This window comes from Epinephelus moara, chromosome 2 (assembly GCF_006386435.1).
Source record: "Epinephelus moara isolate mb chromosome 2, YSFRI_EMoa_1.0, whole genome shotgun sequence".
In the NCBI taxonomy this organism is placed as follows: domain Eukaryota; kingdom Metazoa; phylum Chordata; class Actinopteri; order Perciformes; family Serranidae; genus Epinephelus; species Epinephelus moara.
The window spans coordinates 40,957,340-40,975,929 of record NC_065507.1 but is presented as its reverse complement, the minus strand read 5'-3'; the positions used below and the strand labels follow the sequence as shown (position 1 = coordinate 40,975,929).

Genomic DNA, 18,590 nt, shown 5'->3' with positions numbered 1-18,590 from the left:
GAACCCTCCAATGTCTTACAAAAAGCTGTCTTGCTCACCAGGCGAGTAACACACACGCAACTTTAACCTCTGGCTCTCAGCCATTCAAGTCCCCTGTCAGCGTTTGCTCTTGTGATGGTGTAAAGGATTAGTAGTCAGAGCTGGAAAGTGCAGGCTTTTCGTTTTCACAGCATGCATTTCTATTTTCATGAAATACAAATAATTCAGCTAAGCATTTTAATATATTAATAATCATACAGTATAATTCAATTTGTATTAAGCTGCTCTAAATTACATTAAAGCAATAAAAGCAGATATCTAATGCTTGAGTTAAGTAACACTTAAGTTATACTGGGGTTTATCTGTTGTTTTGTGACAACATAAAGACATGCTCTGTAAACGATCCAGTGTTCTCGAGTGCCCGGGAGGAAGACATTCATACTTTAGATTTATTTGTTTCATCACAGCACCCTTGTCTGTGCATATTTCAGTCAGAATTCTGTTGCTTCTCAAATCCATAGCAAAGAGCATGAAAGAACACTAAATCACTTCATGATACAAAACACAGACTTTGAGGCAACCAGCATTAGCTTCTTGCTTTTATATAAACGTGGGCACATTCTGTGGAGCACACAGTGCTCACACTGGGTACGGAGCTTTTTTATCTACTTAACTTGCTTATTTACTTATATTGGCCGCGTTTTCCAGATCCAGTTAAGAAGATCTTAGCGCTAAGAGCTTCTTAAGAATGCTCTTAAACCTCCCGTGAAAGAAAAACGCGTTTCCCAGATTCGCACTTAGCTTAAGAAGATCTTTCACTAAGAAGGAGTTGTAAGATCGAGCTGACCCACTCTTAACAGTCTTCTTAGCCACCAAACGCTCACAGATCCAGCCGCGGCAAGCAGATTAATATTACACTAAGCAAGGAGACGTTAAAACAGTGCGCGCCGTATATATTTTGATCTATTTTATACTTCAGATTTATATTGTTTAGCATTAATTGGTGACAGAAAAGAACGATTTTCATTCTGCAGGGAAACGCGTGTCCTTACTGTGCATATGACAATAAACACTTTGAATCTTGAATCTATATGTTTTATGAAGACCCTGTGTGCGCTCAAAGCTGTGGCACAAGTTACGCACCGAAATCTGGCGGAAGAAAAATAATAAGACGAAAAATAAGTATGAGGAATAACAAGTGTGTTCCTGTATGTGCTGTGCACATCAGGCACACAAATAAAATGAATCATCATGACTATCATTTATCATAATTTGTCCGCACATATCCCACATCTGCATGCACATATGAGATAGTTTACCGCATCCAAAAAATGCGTCAGGGCACAACAGAAACACATCCACCCTCCAAACCTGCGACATTCAGATATCAGGCAACTGACAGGTGTAATTGAGCTCAGCTGGAACCTCATCAAGGGACGCTCCACCCGCTACTCTATATAAAGGCGTTGCCACATCACACGTGTGTGATACCATGGCTGCTTTACAGCATATTCTCGCTGCTAACCAACAGCGTCGCCGTGTGCGAAGCCAAACCGTATATGTAAATGCATTTGTGCGTCAGCACTTCAGCCCACTCGACGTGCTGTCAGACCGGGCTGTCCAAATGAAGTACCGGCTGCCCCGTGCTGAGATACAACGCCTCATCAACTAGTGTCTCCACACATCCGGAGGGCAACCCGGTGCAATTTTGCCCTCAGCCCGGAGGTGCAATGCCTGGCTGCGCTGCGTTTTTACGCAGTGGGGAGCTTCCTGGACGTGGTGGGAGACGGCACCGGCCTCAGCAAGGCGTCTGTGTTTTTTTGTTTAAATATAATACATTTCCTCATGATTCTCTTACCAAGACTACTTCTTATTTAGTTGTAGTCTTGTTTTCATCATGAAAATAGGTCATTAACAAATATTTATCGTCTTAGTTTTTCATTAGAATTATTAGAACACACATACACACGAGCAGCAGGAAATTAGTGCATTAGGTAGCAGCGCTGTGTGTGACTTATGCGCTGATTAAGTGGTGGGTGATCGATTTGCCTGACATCGATAGATTTAGTTTCAGCATCGCGGTAGTGGCCAGCTCCTGTTAAGAGCTTTTTAAAGAGCATCTTAAGAGCGATCCTAAGAAGGGCATTAAGAATTCATCTGGGAAATACTCTTATCTTGGCGACCCTTCTTAGCTGAGACGTTCTTAACTGTGCTCTTAAGTCTTAAGATTGCTAATAGAAGATAGTGGTGAGGAAATAGAAGTTTGTGAACCTCTTATCTGCTTTAGCTAGCTAACATTGGGTCTCATGGGGATACATTCTCTTAATTTCTCTTATAAATTTTTGTCTTAATTTTCTGGTAAGAGAAAATATAAGAGAAGTCAAATCCAGATGCACCAAACATTCTTAACCATCCAAATCTGCCCCAGCCCAGTTGTGCTGAATGATGAATTCTACTTGATCATAAGTAACCTATTAGCATAGGTAACGCCCCCTAAACACTACATAAGGTCAGGTGTTGTGCCATGTGCAAAGACTCTGACACATGACCAAGAATTGGAGAGATGCCACCAAAGAAGGCTTTAAGGAGAACTTCGGCAGTGGTGAAAGTGAGGTAGTGTAAAATAAACTTAAACAAAGTAAATGTGATTTTCCAGTGTCTCTACTGGTGTTACAGGAAAATCAAAAAGCCAGCAATGACATAACATTTGTGATGGTGTAAATGCATGTCAGCAGCAGTGGTGGAGGAAGTATTCAAATCCTTTGCTTAAATTTAAATTAAAAATTAGAAAAAAGTAAAAGTACATAAGTGTGAATAAATGTGTTTAAATATTAAATGTAAAAATACTAATTGCAGAAAAGTTAAAGAAAAATAATATTATATAGAAATAATTAATTAAAAGGAAAAACAGTACGTCTTCATAGCTGAGAAGCTGGAACTAAGACATGTTTTTTGCATGACAAATGACGTAAAGTTATCAAATAATTGTAGTGCAAGAAAGTGGGAGATGAGATTAAAATACTCAAGTAAAGTAAAAGTACCTCAAACGTACTTTAGTACAATACTTGAGTAAATGTGCTTAGTTACATTACAGCACTGGTCAGCAGAAGGACACACAGTTACTGAGATTACAGTGATTGGAATCGGTGGACAACCTATAGTAGTATTTCATTAGCCATGAATTTAATCATCCAAGCATTATAATTACTTTAAAACATCATCTAGATTAGATTACATGATATTAATGCATTTTTTTCATGCAGTATTTCGGAAAATTTTTTCCTTTCTTTTCTTGTAAAGAAACTGTTTGTAAACTGTAGATAGTTAGTAGGCCTAATTTGTTGACTTAGTGTCTTGGGCCACTGCTAAATTAGTTGTCATTCAAACATGTTCTCAACTCGTCAAGTCAGAGGCTTGGAGGATAGAAGAATATTACTGACGTGTCTCCAAATATCTTTTTTTCTAACTTTTAAGTGTTTTAAAATTTAAAATGAAAATCACTTGATTGCAGATATTTGGCTACACAAAGGGATGGCTTCTGTGACTTCTTAATACTGCTCACTGCAGTGGAAGTTTCGCAGTACATATTAACTGTGTTACCTTGTCATGTGACACTGTGGATGAGAGTAGTTTTCTAAGCTGATGTCTCCTGATGGTCTTGGAGACGATGCATATGCCTGTCTGTGCTCCGAAGCCACAGGGACTTCACTGGGTTGACAATTTCATATATCGGAGGCACAAACAGTGGTGTCTATAAGACCCAGGGACACAGAGGAGCAAAGCTAAGCCGAGCAGAGCAGGAGGATCCATAGAAGCTAATGATGAATGTAATAGTGTGTAACAGAGATGTACAACCAATGGCGGCAGAATGTCACAGACAATTAATGTCTGCTCAGCACTGTGTTTGTTTGCTTCCCCCAGGCTTTCAGCAGGGCTTAACTAATGGTATGGTGGTCAAGGACATAAATTGTGGTTGACACCATGTGTGAAGCGCACAATTACATATTGCCCACAATTGTGGTTTTGGCTACAGACCTGAGAGGTTTCTCTCTGTGTGCTCTGAATGTATCATGAAATAGTACACAGCTAAGAAAGTCTTGGAGAATAGTGATCTCAATATAAAACGGTTTTTAGTGCACCTATCTGCAAAAGTTCAAAATGTTCCTACTCAACAAAGCAGCAAAACATTTACTGTCCACGTATCCAATTTATTGTACTACAATATCTGCTTGTAGCAACTAAAGCTTAATGAGTGTCTTGAGGTTAAGTGTTTTTGTAGCCTGACCCAGCTGGATGTCAAAATGATGTCTCTTATGGACAGAAGTTAAATTTTGTTTGGAATGAAAATTAGGTTGATGATTTTCACAGCGTGGAAGTTAACATTATGACGTTTTGCAGATGTTGGGTTTTGTTCTGCATACCTTATGACTAAATGTCGTTTTCAGTGTCAAGATGGCGTTGGCATGAGACGTTTGGAAGATGTTGGATTTTGGTTACTTAACCCTCTGAACTCTTCCATAGAAACATGCTGCCAATGCATATGTTGGTATTTTTCCTAGTTGTGATGTCAAATCTTGGAGTATTCTCAAATGCTTCATACCCCTAAAATCTCTGCAACCTAAGCTAAAAGGATATGTAAGTCAATGACCCATACTATGATAAAAGTATTGAAATTATGTCATGAATTTAAAAGATAAAAAAAAAGATCCAAAACATTCTGATCCAAAAGATTTCTCAATGTAGAAACATATTTTTTGACGCACTTCTTATTTCCTAAGTTATTTGAACTATGTACATTTTTTTTAGTTTGTGAGATATGCTTATTTTTATGAGCAGAGTACAAAGCTGTTCTGATAGTTTCATCTGCAGTAGAATTTTTTCCCAGTGCCTACATTGGTATTTTTCGGTATTTCATATCCCTAAAATCTGTACAACTTAGGTTATCTACAAAGGTAAGTCAATAAACCATAATAAATTATTAAAAAATATTGACGTTGTGTCATAAAAAAAATACAACAGACATTCCTATTGAACTGCTTCTCTGCTCCTCTGGTGCCATTGAACATTTCCATCATCTTTTGGACTGCTTTTAGCATAATATAATGACGTCATCACAAGTGGACAACGCGATGACGCAAAAGACAGCAGTCTTGGCTTTCTGCCAAAAAAAGGAATGTTCTAGCTGTTACAGTTTTTCATTTTAGATCGATTTAAACAAGATAATGAGAAAACAACAACCCCCACAGCTGACCTCAACTCAATTTAACACCATCAAATATTAATGTCATCTGCCATCAGTGTTTTTACATCAAATGGTGCTGGTCAACTGACGTCACAATCTAAATTAAACCAAATATCAACATCTTAAGATGTTGGTGGCCAGCTGCAGGACACAGAATGCAATCCCTAGTGTCAAAGTCCTGCGCTTTGTATGTCCACCATCCACCCTGATCACCTCCCTGTGACTTCTGTAAGGTATAAGAATAGAACATCTGGAGCGGAAAAATGTTGGCAGTCCTAAAAAACATAATCCAGGCACCAATTAATGTTTCTTCTATAATGTATTAAGCATAACCATTTAAAGGAGAAAGAGTTTCTGTACCACAGTTATTTTCTAGTGCTGCTGAAGGTTTCAGGTAGCTCAGCAGTTTCTACAATTACAAGGTGTAAAAAAGCCCTTAACTGTACTTAGTTTCCTTATTCTTATTTTCCCATTTCTCAAGGCAGCTGTTATTTTTAAATTATTGTTGCTGGAGAAGACAAAAGTTAAAAGATTAATTTAAGAGGGCTGCAGGAAATAGTCGACTAACCACAATTTGACCAACACATGAATCCTTGCGAAGCTTTAACTCTATAAAGGGTCAAATAAGGAAACGCGTCTGCTACCTTACATCAGAACATCCTCTCCCCTCACTGAGTGATGTTTATTCAGTCTTTTCTTATAAGTCCACAGTGCCAAAGACAAAGACACTTTGCTGCTCTGTCATCATAACAGTAGGCAGCAGCAAATCCCCAGATTGTCTAATGGTAGAGGCATGTTTTGCAAAGCTAATTACAGCTTAAGAGTCTGCTGACCCCGTCCTTCCTCCCAATCCCTCCCCCCTCATCTTTGGCATGAATGCTGTCCAAGCATTACTGTCCAGGGTTATTGTATTCCATAAAAGCTAGCAGGCTATGCATTTGGATCTCACTGGGCAAGCCATTATTTGAAATCTCCCCTTTGAAATCCAGGGAGCTTTTGTCTCTGACTGCTAATGATTTTAATTATAGGTGGTGCTGGGCCCTTCTGAGATCTGTGTGCTGGAGAAAAGGATGTTTTTTCTCTCTCTCTCTCTCTTCTCCGACAGGATGGGAGGCTTTCTGAAACAGATGCAGAGATATTGAGCCACCCCTCTGATGTCTCTGTAGGACTATTAAGCTGTAACAACTTAATTTCACAGCGCCACACAAGCAGTGGGCTTTGACGGCACTTAATGAGTGTTGCACTCTTTTCATCCGTGTCAAATTTTATGACAAGCCCTCTATTTTACTCCATGGCTCGCAGTGGTTTCTGAATGTGTAATGATAATTGAGAGGAAAAATAGCACAGTGCCCAGCTGTGTACCAAATCATTCTGTCAAGAACTGAAATTATGAGTGTATGCATATGCCTGCATGTGTGCACAGGACTGGTGATGAAAATAATTACCAGATGAAAGTTAAAGCTGGACTTTTTCTGCCACTCAAAGAAAATTCTGTTTTTTTCTCCAACAGGGGTGTTGTTATCTTAGTTTCTGCCATCCTCCATTGGTTATGGCAATATTTATAGATCTAAAAACACATAGAAGTGAACATTTGCTCGCTTACTTTTACAACACTTTAATCTGGTATAGGTGGCTTTGGTCTTATCTTTATGAGGTGTATGCACATATATTTTGATGAAGGCAGCTTAGACTGAGTATGAAATAAACCAGCAGTAAGTGAGACAGCATGCATTTCTCTTTTATTCAAGTACTGCTGCCCTTAAACACAGACAGATCTATACAGCTGCCACAAGGCCATATACTATACACATTAAAACAGTTGTACAATCTATCTGAGGGAATTGGTTGCTCTGCTAAAGTTACAACCATGTATGAACTGAGAGATAGCGCTACCCCAATAACAAAAAAAAATCTCAATACAGTGGCCTCAGTTTACCATTTTGTTAGCTCATGCCAATGCATTTTACCAAACAAACCACCATTACAACACCACTGGAGTAGTATTCTCAGACAAACAGACATTGCACCATTACATTAAATCCCGTAATGAAACCACGTGTTATTGAACCAATTTCTGAATGCAAATGGTGAAAATGTAGGCACACAACTTTAACACAGATTAAGGCCTTAATTAATAATGACTTGTGAACCAAAACGTACTCAGAGTAGAAGGTAAGCTTGAGGGAGCCCTTGAAAAAAAACAACACAAAAACAGGGCTTAGTATGTCTCACAAACAGCCATGAAGAAAATTCTAAATAACTATGAGTAAGAGGATACTGCTCTTTCTTTTTTTTTTAACATGCCTCCATGCTTGTGATCAAGTGTGGCACACATGTCCACTTGGACTTCGCAATGAACTGATTAGTTTTTGGTGGTCAAAGGTCAATGATCAAGGTCACTATGACCTTGTCTGTCTCATTCTTGTGTGCAGGATAACTCATAATCACTTTGAGGATTTTTTTTGTTTTGTTTTGTTTTTTTTCAAATTTGGCACAAACGTCCACCTGGACTCAATGATGAACTGATTAGATTTTGTTGTTGTAAGATCAAGGTCACACTGATGCTGAAGTGAATTGTTTTGTTTTGTTTTGTTTTGTTTTGTTTTTTTGTTTTTCTTTTTTGCCGAGAAAACATCAGTATAAGGCAAGGAAATGGTAACTCTGGCCATGGCTTTGAGATTTTTTTGTGTTTTTGATTTGTCACTATGGCTATCGTCACACAACAAGTCTTAATGCTCAGTGAGGTTTTATTGCTCTGATCAGATTTTTTTGTTTAGCTGTTCACATTGTTTTATAAATGTGGCCAATATCAGATTATAGTGTGAACTGGTCACAAACCTGAACTGATCAGCATGCACAAAAGAACAATAACAGAGATGTCACACAGCACCACAAAACCAGGCAGTTGTTAAATACATTGTCAGTTAAAAAAAATCATCCAACCACTAATTTTAAAAATAAGTCATTACCTAAACCTTTATTTTCTAATATGTAATTTAGATAACAAAAGCTGTGTTTCTACCAAAAAAGTTTATTTTTGTGCATATAATCTTACCATACCAAAGGGGAGCGATGGCTAAACCTATGACAATAAAAACCAGTTTGTAAAAATAACAGACGGTTTTTATAATTCATGCTCTATCGTTGGGTTTTGTTTTTGTCATGGAGTAGCTTTGGAAGAGTGAAGGCAGAATGTTTGCCTGAGCGCCAGCTAACCACAGGACCATGATAACATTCATCTAACAGTGAAAACAGCAAGAAGTTGCCGTGTGGTGTTAACATCTATACGACTTTCGTGGGCATGTTTGTGTGCTTACTTGGGCTCTTTGAGCATGTGCTGTCTTTTCTCCAGAATAAATGTCACAATTCTTCTGTGCTTTCACACTAACACTTACAGCCTGTTCTTTATTCTCTGGCTCCGCAGCTACAGAGAATCACAGGAACATTTCTACCACTGTTGACTCTCCTTTCACACTAACCTTTCTTTTACCTTATTCTCTGCTGTCTGAGTGGTCATATCTGAGCTTTTCCTCTCTTATTTTCTGATCATAACCTTTGCCATCTTGTCTATCCTTTGCTTCCTCTGACTTGTTTTCCTGTGTCTGACTCCTCACCAGTCCGGGGGGTTCAGACACAGACTCTGAGGTGGAGGATCGTGTGGATGGGGTGAAGTCCTGGTTGTCTAAAAGCAAAGGTTCCACCAAGAACCTCTCAGATGACGGCAGCCTCAAGAGTTCCAGGTCAGTACAAAGGCAGCTGCTGTTACTATCACTACAGCTGCAGTTAGTAAGCAGTCTACCTCTACATTTGACTGCTTTTGGACTCTGTCTGGGTGAAATGGTTTACATGATTTGACCCAGAGGAAATAAAGCAATCAGAGTAGAGTACTTGGCTAAAATAAGGGGGCGGCTATTACTTAAATGTGTTTTCAAGCTGCTTTGTCTTTATTGTCATCCGCTTGGTGAAGAGGGGACTTTTTTTCCCTAAAAACAAACCACCTCTGTAGTAGATTTATCGACATGCCCAATGGCCAGCTGGCATAGTCTACCTGAGCCGCTCGCTGAGATTAATGAATGTGTCTGCCAGCTGACAGCTTCGATTGCCCCAGATTTGTCTCCTTAACAGAAGATTTAACTTCCCTCCCTCAGCTGAGCCACTCCCAACTTTACAAACTTTTGTAGTTTTCAAATCTTTCTTAGCAGCATGTCCACACAGACAAACACTGACTGATTCACTGAGTTGGCCAACACTGCCTTGTAGCAGTAGTTTTCAAGTTCAAGTGACTTTAATTGCCATTAGCACAGGTCCATGACTACGAGTACGTTTGAGTTCTTGCCCAGTTCTCTAAGTTTGCCATCAAAAGAAGTGTTCAGTAAATGGGAATAAAAAAAGAAGTTTATGAAGTTTAACATGTTGTTAACACTTGATATGGTAATATTTACCCACATTATCTTATTTATGTGTTCACAATGTTCACAAGGATTCATTGATATTAAATTTAAGGTACCTTGATTCAACATTATACTATACAACACTATAAATATGAATTTTAGAGTCACGTATTCCAATAAAAAATACTGGGTAATTTACCATCAGAATGCAAAGTTCAGGGTTCCTGCGAGTATTTAAAAAAGTCTTAAAGGCACTGAATTCATTTATTTAAAAATAAGGCCTTAATTAATTTTAAACTGACTTAAGTCAATCCTTCAGAAGTCTTAAAAAAATGCTCAGACAAAAAATGGCCATTTAACCAAGGTTTCACAGCATGGCTAAAGTTGACACAAGGTGATATGTACGAGGCTCTGTGTATTTTATGTTAAAAGTTTTCAAACTTGGCACAATTGGAATCAAGACACGTGAATCCCACGTGCAGAGTAAGAAACACAAAATTGCTGTGAAATCTCAAACGGCAGGTATTTTTCCCGTTCTGTTCTACACATGTCTCCGCTTTGAGACAGAAAAAACAGTTTGATGTTACAATAAACATTTAGGCAACATTGTCCCTATGTAGTTGATGTCATGTTTGTTTTTCATTTAATTTTTTAGTGTAAAGTTTGTCTTAAATTTCATGGCAAGTGACAATAAAAAAGTCTATTAAAGTCTTAAATCAACCTTGCCTTGAGCTGTATGAACCCCGAAACATTTTGCTAGCACTACTTGTGTTTCCATAACCCTTACCCCTATCAGTCAGGCGTACCCAATAGAAACAAAGATGCACATACTTTTTCTTCACTATAGGTTTTTTCAATCCTTATTTTTCTTTAGTGAAGAATTTGTCTTTTTCTTAAGTTGTAGCTTTTTTAGCAGTACAAAGCTTTCTCTTCTGTTGTGTCAGGTGCAATTTTTTGGGCTCAATAACATTTCAGGAATCTGAATCAAGTAACAAATCTACATGCCAAATTGGAATCCTTCATCAAATGTATTTACATTAAGGTTTCAACAACTTAAAGAAACGGGAACTGCGCATTGGTTCGACAGCCCATTGGTTCGACATCCCATTGTTCCGACCATATTAAACTCATTGTTCCGAAGTCCGTTCCGAAATCATCATGATGCCCTGTGGTTAAGGTCTGGTTAGGTTTAGGCACAAAAACCTCTTGGTTAGGGTCAGGAAAAGATCATGGTGTGGGTTAAAATGAAAAAGAAAGTGACAAACTCATAAGCCGTGAGCCTGCTCCACCTCAATCCGGTCGCGGCGCACCATACGCCCGCCGCGAGCCGTTCAGCACCGCGGACAGTCGGACTAATGGGATGTCGAACCAATGGGCTGTCGAACCAATGACATGGACCCAAAGAAACAATAGTCAAACTCAAAATTATCTCAAACATTAAGTTTAAGTCGTGACAATTCAAGTTTTTACCAGATGTATTGCATATTGTATCTGCTAAATGGCTATATGAATGTTTTGTTGGCATAATGCCACATTAACCAGAACATTTAATTTGCCTTAAAGTGGGTTGTAGGGGAATGAAGTTATGATTTTTCCCATTCTTATCATTACTGTGGCCTTCAGTTGTCCCCAGTTGCACTTTCTTTAATCTCTGCTTTTCATTGCTCTACTCTCATTTTGTTAAATTTCAGCTTTTACATTTTTCATGACATTTCTTTTTTATTCATTAAGTTTCATTTGTTTCTTATTCTCTTCCTTCACTCACCTCCACTTGACCCAATGTCTCTTCTCTGTCATTTTCTCTCCCACTGTCTTCATTCCTTCATCCTTTCCACTGTTGCTTTTTTCTAGATTTGCCACAAATGTAGACGCAAAGGAAGGGAAAGAGTGGAAAGAGGGTAAGGAATCGAAAGAGGTTAACAAAGAGGGCAAAGGGGTAGAGCCCGGCAGGCCAATATCAGTGCTGAGCTCGCTCAGCTACAGAAAACGCTCCAACGTTGATTCCATCGGTGGGAAAGGAGATGCCCTCTTCAGTGCCCTCAAAGAGAATGCAGAATCAGAAAACACATCCTTCCATAAGGCCAAACCCAAAAACTCAGATCTCCAGGATGACACCTACTCAGTCAGCTCCAGGAGGAAGTCCCAGGCAGGGGATGACGTGAATGGCAGAGAATCAGTCATCTCCCAGTCCTATTCAGAGGCCAACAGCCGAGCCAGGAAAGGCATGGACAGCCGCTGGGGTGACTTTGACAAAGAATCAGTCATTTCATATGCTGCACCAAGTCGGGCCTCCACACGTCTCAGGTTAAGCCCAGAGAATGATGCCAAGTCCACCATCAGCTTAGGTCTGTCAAGCCCACTTGGACGCCGCCGAAGCACCTCACGCTTAGATGAGGGCAGAGGTGGGCGGCCATTGTATGGCAGCAGTCCCAGTAGCCCTTGCTTTAGCAGACGATCTGGGGGTCGCAGTCCTGGAGTTCTTAGCCGAGCTGATTCCCATATGTCGCTGGCACGCAGCTGCCGCTTGAGCGAGTTTGACGTTGATATTGATGATAGTCGAAGTGTGGCCTTCACCGAGAGGTCGGCTTACAGTCCTCACTCGTCCACTGGCCGCAGTGTCTCCATGCCACCACCACAAGCAAGATCATCAACTACTGATAATGACCCAATTGATAACTTGGATATCAAACCAGTCAGTCATCGCAACTACCTCGACCCTGACCTGGAGAAAGCCATCAATGAGGTACTGAGTTTCAAGCCTATCAAATTCAAGCGCAGGAGCCTGGAAGACTCAGAGGGTGAAGAAGAAACATCCAAAAACAATAAAGATGACAGCAAAAGTAATGGCAATGGTACTCGCCCTGCCAGCAGTCTTAGACGCTCTGCATCCGCCATGGACTGCATGAGACCATCCCGCAGCGGCAGCAGCAGCAGCAGTCGCCATCGCAGCAAAGGCAAGGGCAAGAAAAAGAAGAGAAGCCATAGTTCAGAGTCAGACAGCTCAGGAGACAACCATCATCACACGAGTAGCTCCAAGAGGAGATCCAAGAAGTCCAAGAAAAAGTCTAAGAAGAGGGACGAATCTTCATCTTCTTCCTCATCTTCTTCAGATTCGGAGTCGGACTCTGGGTCAGAGTCAAGCTCTGGTGCTTCAACCATTTCCTACCGAAGCTCCAGCAGTGTGAAGAAGGCCCCAGGTCGAAAGGTGTCCAGCCCAGAAGAGGAAGGAGAAGCTAGGCCCCAGAGTGAGAGCCAGCCCCTTAACAAAAAGGAAGATAAGAAGAGGAAGAAGAAGGTGGACAGCCTGATGATGAAGTACCTGTACCGGCCAGACAGTGACTAAGGCAGGCAGTAGGTGGTTGCCTGAAATGGACTTACCTTGAAGAGTGTTTTGAAGCATGATTTGACCTAACCAATCAAAGACCTTTTCACTGTTATCAATCAGTGCATTGAATATTCCCTGTTCAGTCTAACTGGGATTATACGCTTGCAGTTTAGAGGTCTAATTTTTGGGTTGCGTTTTTGATTTTGTGTCTTGGGCATGCTAACAATTTTTGATGTTTACTAGTACACCTTCCCAGTTACAAGCCAAACAGTAGTGACCAGAAACCTCTGTGGCTATCCTTTCACTAGTTTGGTAAAACTCTCATAGAAGGCTCTTTGGGAGCTGGTGGTTGTGATTTTTTTTGTTTCACATCAGGAAGTGTAGTTGGTGAGATGCTGCACTCAGTGTGAATATTAACTCAGCCTTTAATCACCGCTGAGATGTCACTTTGATTTATAGGCCCGGAAAGGTAAAAATAACAGGAGTCAAATAAGAGAGGCCATAATACATTTCTCCTTCCAGCCCCGTAAGTGAAGGTATGAATAGACCCCAAGTATTGATTTACACCAACGAACAAATTTATTTGAGATTCACAGTTGACAGTAATTAACCCCATGTTTGTAATATTTATCATTATGGTTATTAGAGATGGCGTAAACAAGACATGAATCATGCTTAGATATTAGTAATTTGTTTCATTTTCAGTGTGTTTCTTATTCAGTATAGCTGACTGACTTGACAACTGTAACAGTTTGAGAGGACAGAATCACATCTGTCACAATGCTCTGTATTTGGTATTTGAATGGAAACCGTTTTGCATGCTAACGTAGTTCCAAATCGCATGAGTTTTTCAGTTGCTAAAGCACAGGCTAACCCCACCACATGGCTGAATGTACAGCAACTTTATGTTGGTTATAAGAGCTCAACCTACTGTAACACAAGAAAAATAAACGTCATTACCACTTTGACAGCATATCTGTCAAATTTCGAAAAATGAAAATATAGCAAACACAAGCAAATTGAAAAAACATTTACAATTAGTCAAACATCAGCAAATACAGAATTACTCAATAAGTACACAATCAAAGGGATTTACAACACAACCGAAATAACTTAGACCCCATTTCCACCAAATTAGCTCTGGTTCTTGAAATTGTTCCATATGAGATTCTTGGAACCTTGGTGCTATCTAGTGCACATTTCCGCCAGTTTTTTTGCAGAACAGTTGTAATCAAGTATGTGTAATCAACAGAAGGCATTGTGCAATGCACAACAGAAGTTAACAGTAACTGTAAAATTGCAGCTTCAATTGATTACCAGCAAACTTTTGCTCTGTTATTACAGGTATTTGTTTTTACCTAAAAACAAGAATTGACCAATTACTACTGTGTCACTTCTCCATATTTGCCTTCTCCATTCTCTCTTTCCAACCTGTAGAATATGACACGCCCACTGATGTCATTAAGGTTCACACTTCAGGTCAAGAAAAACTTGTTATTTTTTGGTTCCAGTTGAGAACCACCTTTTTGGGTTCTGAAAGGGAAGTCTGGTATTTTGCACTTTGAGTGCCTTTGCCAGGTTGTTTATGATGAAATATGTGTGTATCTGTCCTAAAACCACCCTAGACATTCATTTTCAAAGCCATGAAACTCACCGAGTGGTCAGTGGTGTTCGTTGATGTTCTGACATAAAAATCATAGCAAACTATGGTAGCAAACTGTAACAGAATCAGTTCCATGTTTTGTGGAAATGGGGATAATATGTCACTAAAAATAGATATGTAGTTCCATTGTTGTGTACAACTTACAGCATTTCTGTATTTGGGTGTGTTTTATATATTTGCAGTATATTGCTGTGTTAGCCCTGATACTGGACCACAGTGTTTTACTGTCTTGAATGGTCGTCTCATAATATCCTTGGGGGTTTTCGGTCAAACTTAAGTGTTTCTTTTGTTACATCTGCCTTCCATCCTTTATTCCTCCATCTTGTTGGGTTGCCTACCAATAAGTAAGTTTGTATTTTGAATATTTTATGAAACCCCTTTTAGCCACATTTTTTTCCAAAGGCAAGGTATTTGTTGTCAATTATAGAAATCGTCATCATTGAGTGATGATGGCAATTTCTACATTTGCTTGAGCTTTATTTACGTTGCAGTGCATTGAGCTATCCCAAACAACATATTGTTTTCTGCTGACTTTTTCCATAATAACATCAGCTTCTATTTGTTCTTTCCTGCTCCAGCCCCACTGGCCGAAGACACTACTACTTCGATAGATCTGATGAAGAGGAGGAGGAAGAAGAAAAAGAAGAAGGCGGTGCAACCCAAGGCTCTTACTACTCTCGATACAGATATAGCAGCCACATGAAAGATGACAATGGCGAGGACAGGTCCTATGAGACCACATCATAGTCCTCGCTGTCAGCATCCACTCTCTGAAATGCACCCTCATAACACTGTGACAGTTTGTCTTGCATGCAAAGTTGACCACAACTGTGGTTACTTGGTCACAACCACTCACATCCCTGCAGGAAAATATGGTCCCAACACTCAGTCAGAGCTTCCTATGGCAGATCCTCACCGGATCTGGTCATGGTTTGACAAACTACACAGTCTTTTTGACTCATCAGTCTAACCTCAGTTCATACACAGCAGCTCGTTATGAACAACTCCACTATAGTGGTTGCATGCAAGCAGCAGTTGCTTGGCTTGAGCAGCCTCCCTGTATGGTTGTAACTGAGCCAAAGAATTTGAGGTTGCAATGATAACAGATTCTTTCTGTCTCTCTCTTTGTCCCTCTTACTCTTCCTCTCTTCTCTACATATAGTACACCACAATAATATGTATTGCCATAGTACAATGTATTGCCAAAAAGCCTTTGTTTGTGTGCGCACTGTTTTACTTGTTGCCAGTTGATGCTGAGTCCTGGGATAAGTCCCAGCCTTATTTTTCTCTCCCCCTTCTCGCTCTTCTTTCCATTTCGGGACTAGTGCCATTTGATTTAAGTAGGCTCCTCTGCAGCTGGCTTCTCTGCAGCTGTGGCATTTCATGAACTGATGCGCCGTACACTGAGGACGCTTTCATCCTCATCTGCTCCCTTTTTGTTTGCCTGAAAAGTTTTTCTGCCTCTTGCTGGCAAATGATCTCTTCCTTACAGGAGATGATGATTTCATCACTAACTGCTCCACCATAGCCGCAAAGCATTTTTCTCCATTTGTATTGTTTGTTTTTGATGTTTGAAAGGTTTGTTTCGCAGAGAGCCACTGTCAAGCAAATTAATTTCCATAAGGTTTGAGTTTACCTCTGCAAAATGCCTTGTATTACTTATAATTCAACTTGATTTGATTGAGTACTTGCCGGAATTCTTTAGTGATGAAGAGAGTTTGGCTTTGTCTTTGTGCTAATTGTTAACATGTGGTTTGTGTTTTGTTTCACATTTGATGTGCTTTCCTTTTCCAGAGGGAATGTACTTGACTTTGGGCACCAGTCATTTGTATGGTATCCTCAACCAGCATGTTCAAGGATAAAAATGGTGTTAATCTGTATTTTTCTTATTTTCAACTAATCACATGGAAGGACCATGGCGGGAGTTTTCTTGACCTTTGGGAATAGTATGTATAACAAAATATTCTAAGCTCAAGGGTCCATTCAGCAAGTTTTCTTGAGCTTTCAACCACATCTCTCTGTCTTCTTGAGCATTTGGAGCTGACTTAGGTGTCATCACAACTCTTAGCCCTTAGCCAGTGATACTGAACTTATACATGTCCTAAGGGATGCACAAAAATATTGGTGCATCATCGGTATCAGCCAGTATCGGCTTTGAAATGTACTATTAGAAGTGGCCAACATGTTATCTTATTTTGCACAGTGAATGAATATTACATGCACAGAAAAGCATTCTATTTCATGTCTCCATCTGCTGGTGGGCCATCATGATAAGAGTATGTATGCATAATATGATAATTCCACCACATAAGAGACCTTATGATCACTAAAATTAGGTGGGGAAAAATGTGAATATAATGATATCCGTATCGGTTATTGGCCAAATGAGATATCATATATTGGCATATTGGATGTCGGCAAAAAATCCAATATCATGTGTCCCTACGTGTCCTGTTGCCCAACTTACAGATTGGGTAACAGGACGTGCAATTGGTCAAGGTGACCGTGCGAGGCACGTCTGGTTGCTCTTATACACTGAGAAGCTATCATTCTAACTGATCAATACAGATTAAATATTAGATTTTTCCCCATGTCTCACACATTTGGAATCAAAAGGGACAGACCTACGGTATCAGTCATTAGTCTGCTCTCCCTTCAAAGGTCACCACTCTCAGGAGGATTTGCCATTGGTCATTAAGTGTCAGAATTCACCAAAGTTGAATCCCTCTGGCAGATGAGCTGATCACAGTGATCTCTTCTTGAATTCATGTCTTTTCATTGGTTTTGATGATAATAAGAAAAATGCAAAATACCACTAGCCTTCTTTAAAGCCTCATTGTGTACTTTAACTGTAATTTAATGAACTGGACACACTACAGCCTGTGTAACCAATACTGTGAAATCATCTTCAGTGTCTTTGAGGCCTGTTTATTGGTCAGGTTTTCACTTTTTTTTAACCCAACGATGCCTCTAAACAACAAAAAAATAGGAGCTTGCATTTTAATGATTGCTTAAATGTTATGTCACATGCTTTGGTCTCACATCTGTCTGCTATTTACTAAGTAGTGAAAGCCATTTAAAGTCCAGAAGAGCTTGAAGATGGGTGTTATTCTACTATACATGCTTTTTGTAGAGTCGTGTCTTCATTTTTATTCTCTATGCAGTCAACACAAGTGTGGAAATATGTTTTTTTGACCTTATTGACCCTGATGGAAAAAAAAAAGAAAGAAAAAAAGCAGGCATAATATTGCTGACTGCACACAGTATTTATATATAAATATGTGTATGATCGATGCTAGCTTTGAAAATAGTTCATGTTTATTTTCAATATTGAACAAATTGACCACTTGTTATAAATTTTGCATTACAGTTTAATATATTGTAAATAAATGATGGTGATTGTTTTAGAATGCATTGAAGGTTGGATTTTTCTGAGTTGAAGTGTTTTGCTGCTCAGTGTCTTCTGGGGGGTATTCCAGGTAGGAGGTTCAACAAACTCTGAGTCTAACTCTGAGCTCTGAGTTGACTTACCTGAGATTCAATCAACTCTGAGTAGGTACACCTTGAGTTAAGCATGTGCACAACCACAATAAAAAGCCATCATCAATGGAGCCCCAATACCTTGATTCACCATGGCAACTGGAGAGAAAAAGCGATCAACTTATTTTACACCTGTGGAATTGGAGGTGCTCATGAATGCCTTCAGTGAATATGAGCATATATATCATAAAAAAAAGTAACACAGCTAAAGCTGCCAAGGAGAGAGGTGGCATGGGTGAAAATTGCTGCCTGAGTCAACGCGTAAGTTTGAATGCACTAGTCCATTAATTTAACATGTAACCACACTTAATTAAAATCGTAGCATACAGGTGGAAAAGTGGTGGAGTGGTTTTGAATAAAATCTGATTTTCATGTAGGTGCAATCTCACAGGGGAAAAATGCACTTGGAAGCAGCTTAAAATGAAAAATAAAAACATCATTCAAACAGGT

The 18,590-nt window shown here is 39.6% G+C and overlaps 1 protein-coding gene across 20 annotated transcripts in view; it reads left to right on the top strand.

Moving 5' to 3' along the window:
- myo18ab (myosin XVIIIA b) overlaps window positions 1-18,012 on the top strand; it is a 237,305-nt gene extending 219,293 nt beyond the window's left edge. For 16 of the 20 annotated variants that reach the window (XM_050055440.1, XM_050055391.1, XM_050055383.1 and 13 more), the window contains 3 exons: window positions 8,839-8,961; window positions 11,464-12,963; window positions 15,179-15,318. In XM_050055440.1, coding sequence (XP_049911397.1) covers window positions 8,839-8,961; window positions 11,464-12,955 — 1,615 coding nt within the window. In that variant the 3' untranslated portion in view covers window positions 12,956-12,963; window positions 15,179-15,318. Of the gene's footprint in view, window positions 1-8,838; window positions 8,962-11,463; window positions 12,964-15,178 lie in introns of all 20 variants that reach the window. The other 4 variants (XM_050055407.1, XM_050055399.1, XM_050055284.1 and 1 more) reach the window with 3 other exon arrangements.
- Window positions 18,013-18,590: the final 578 nt, after the last annotated feature.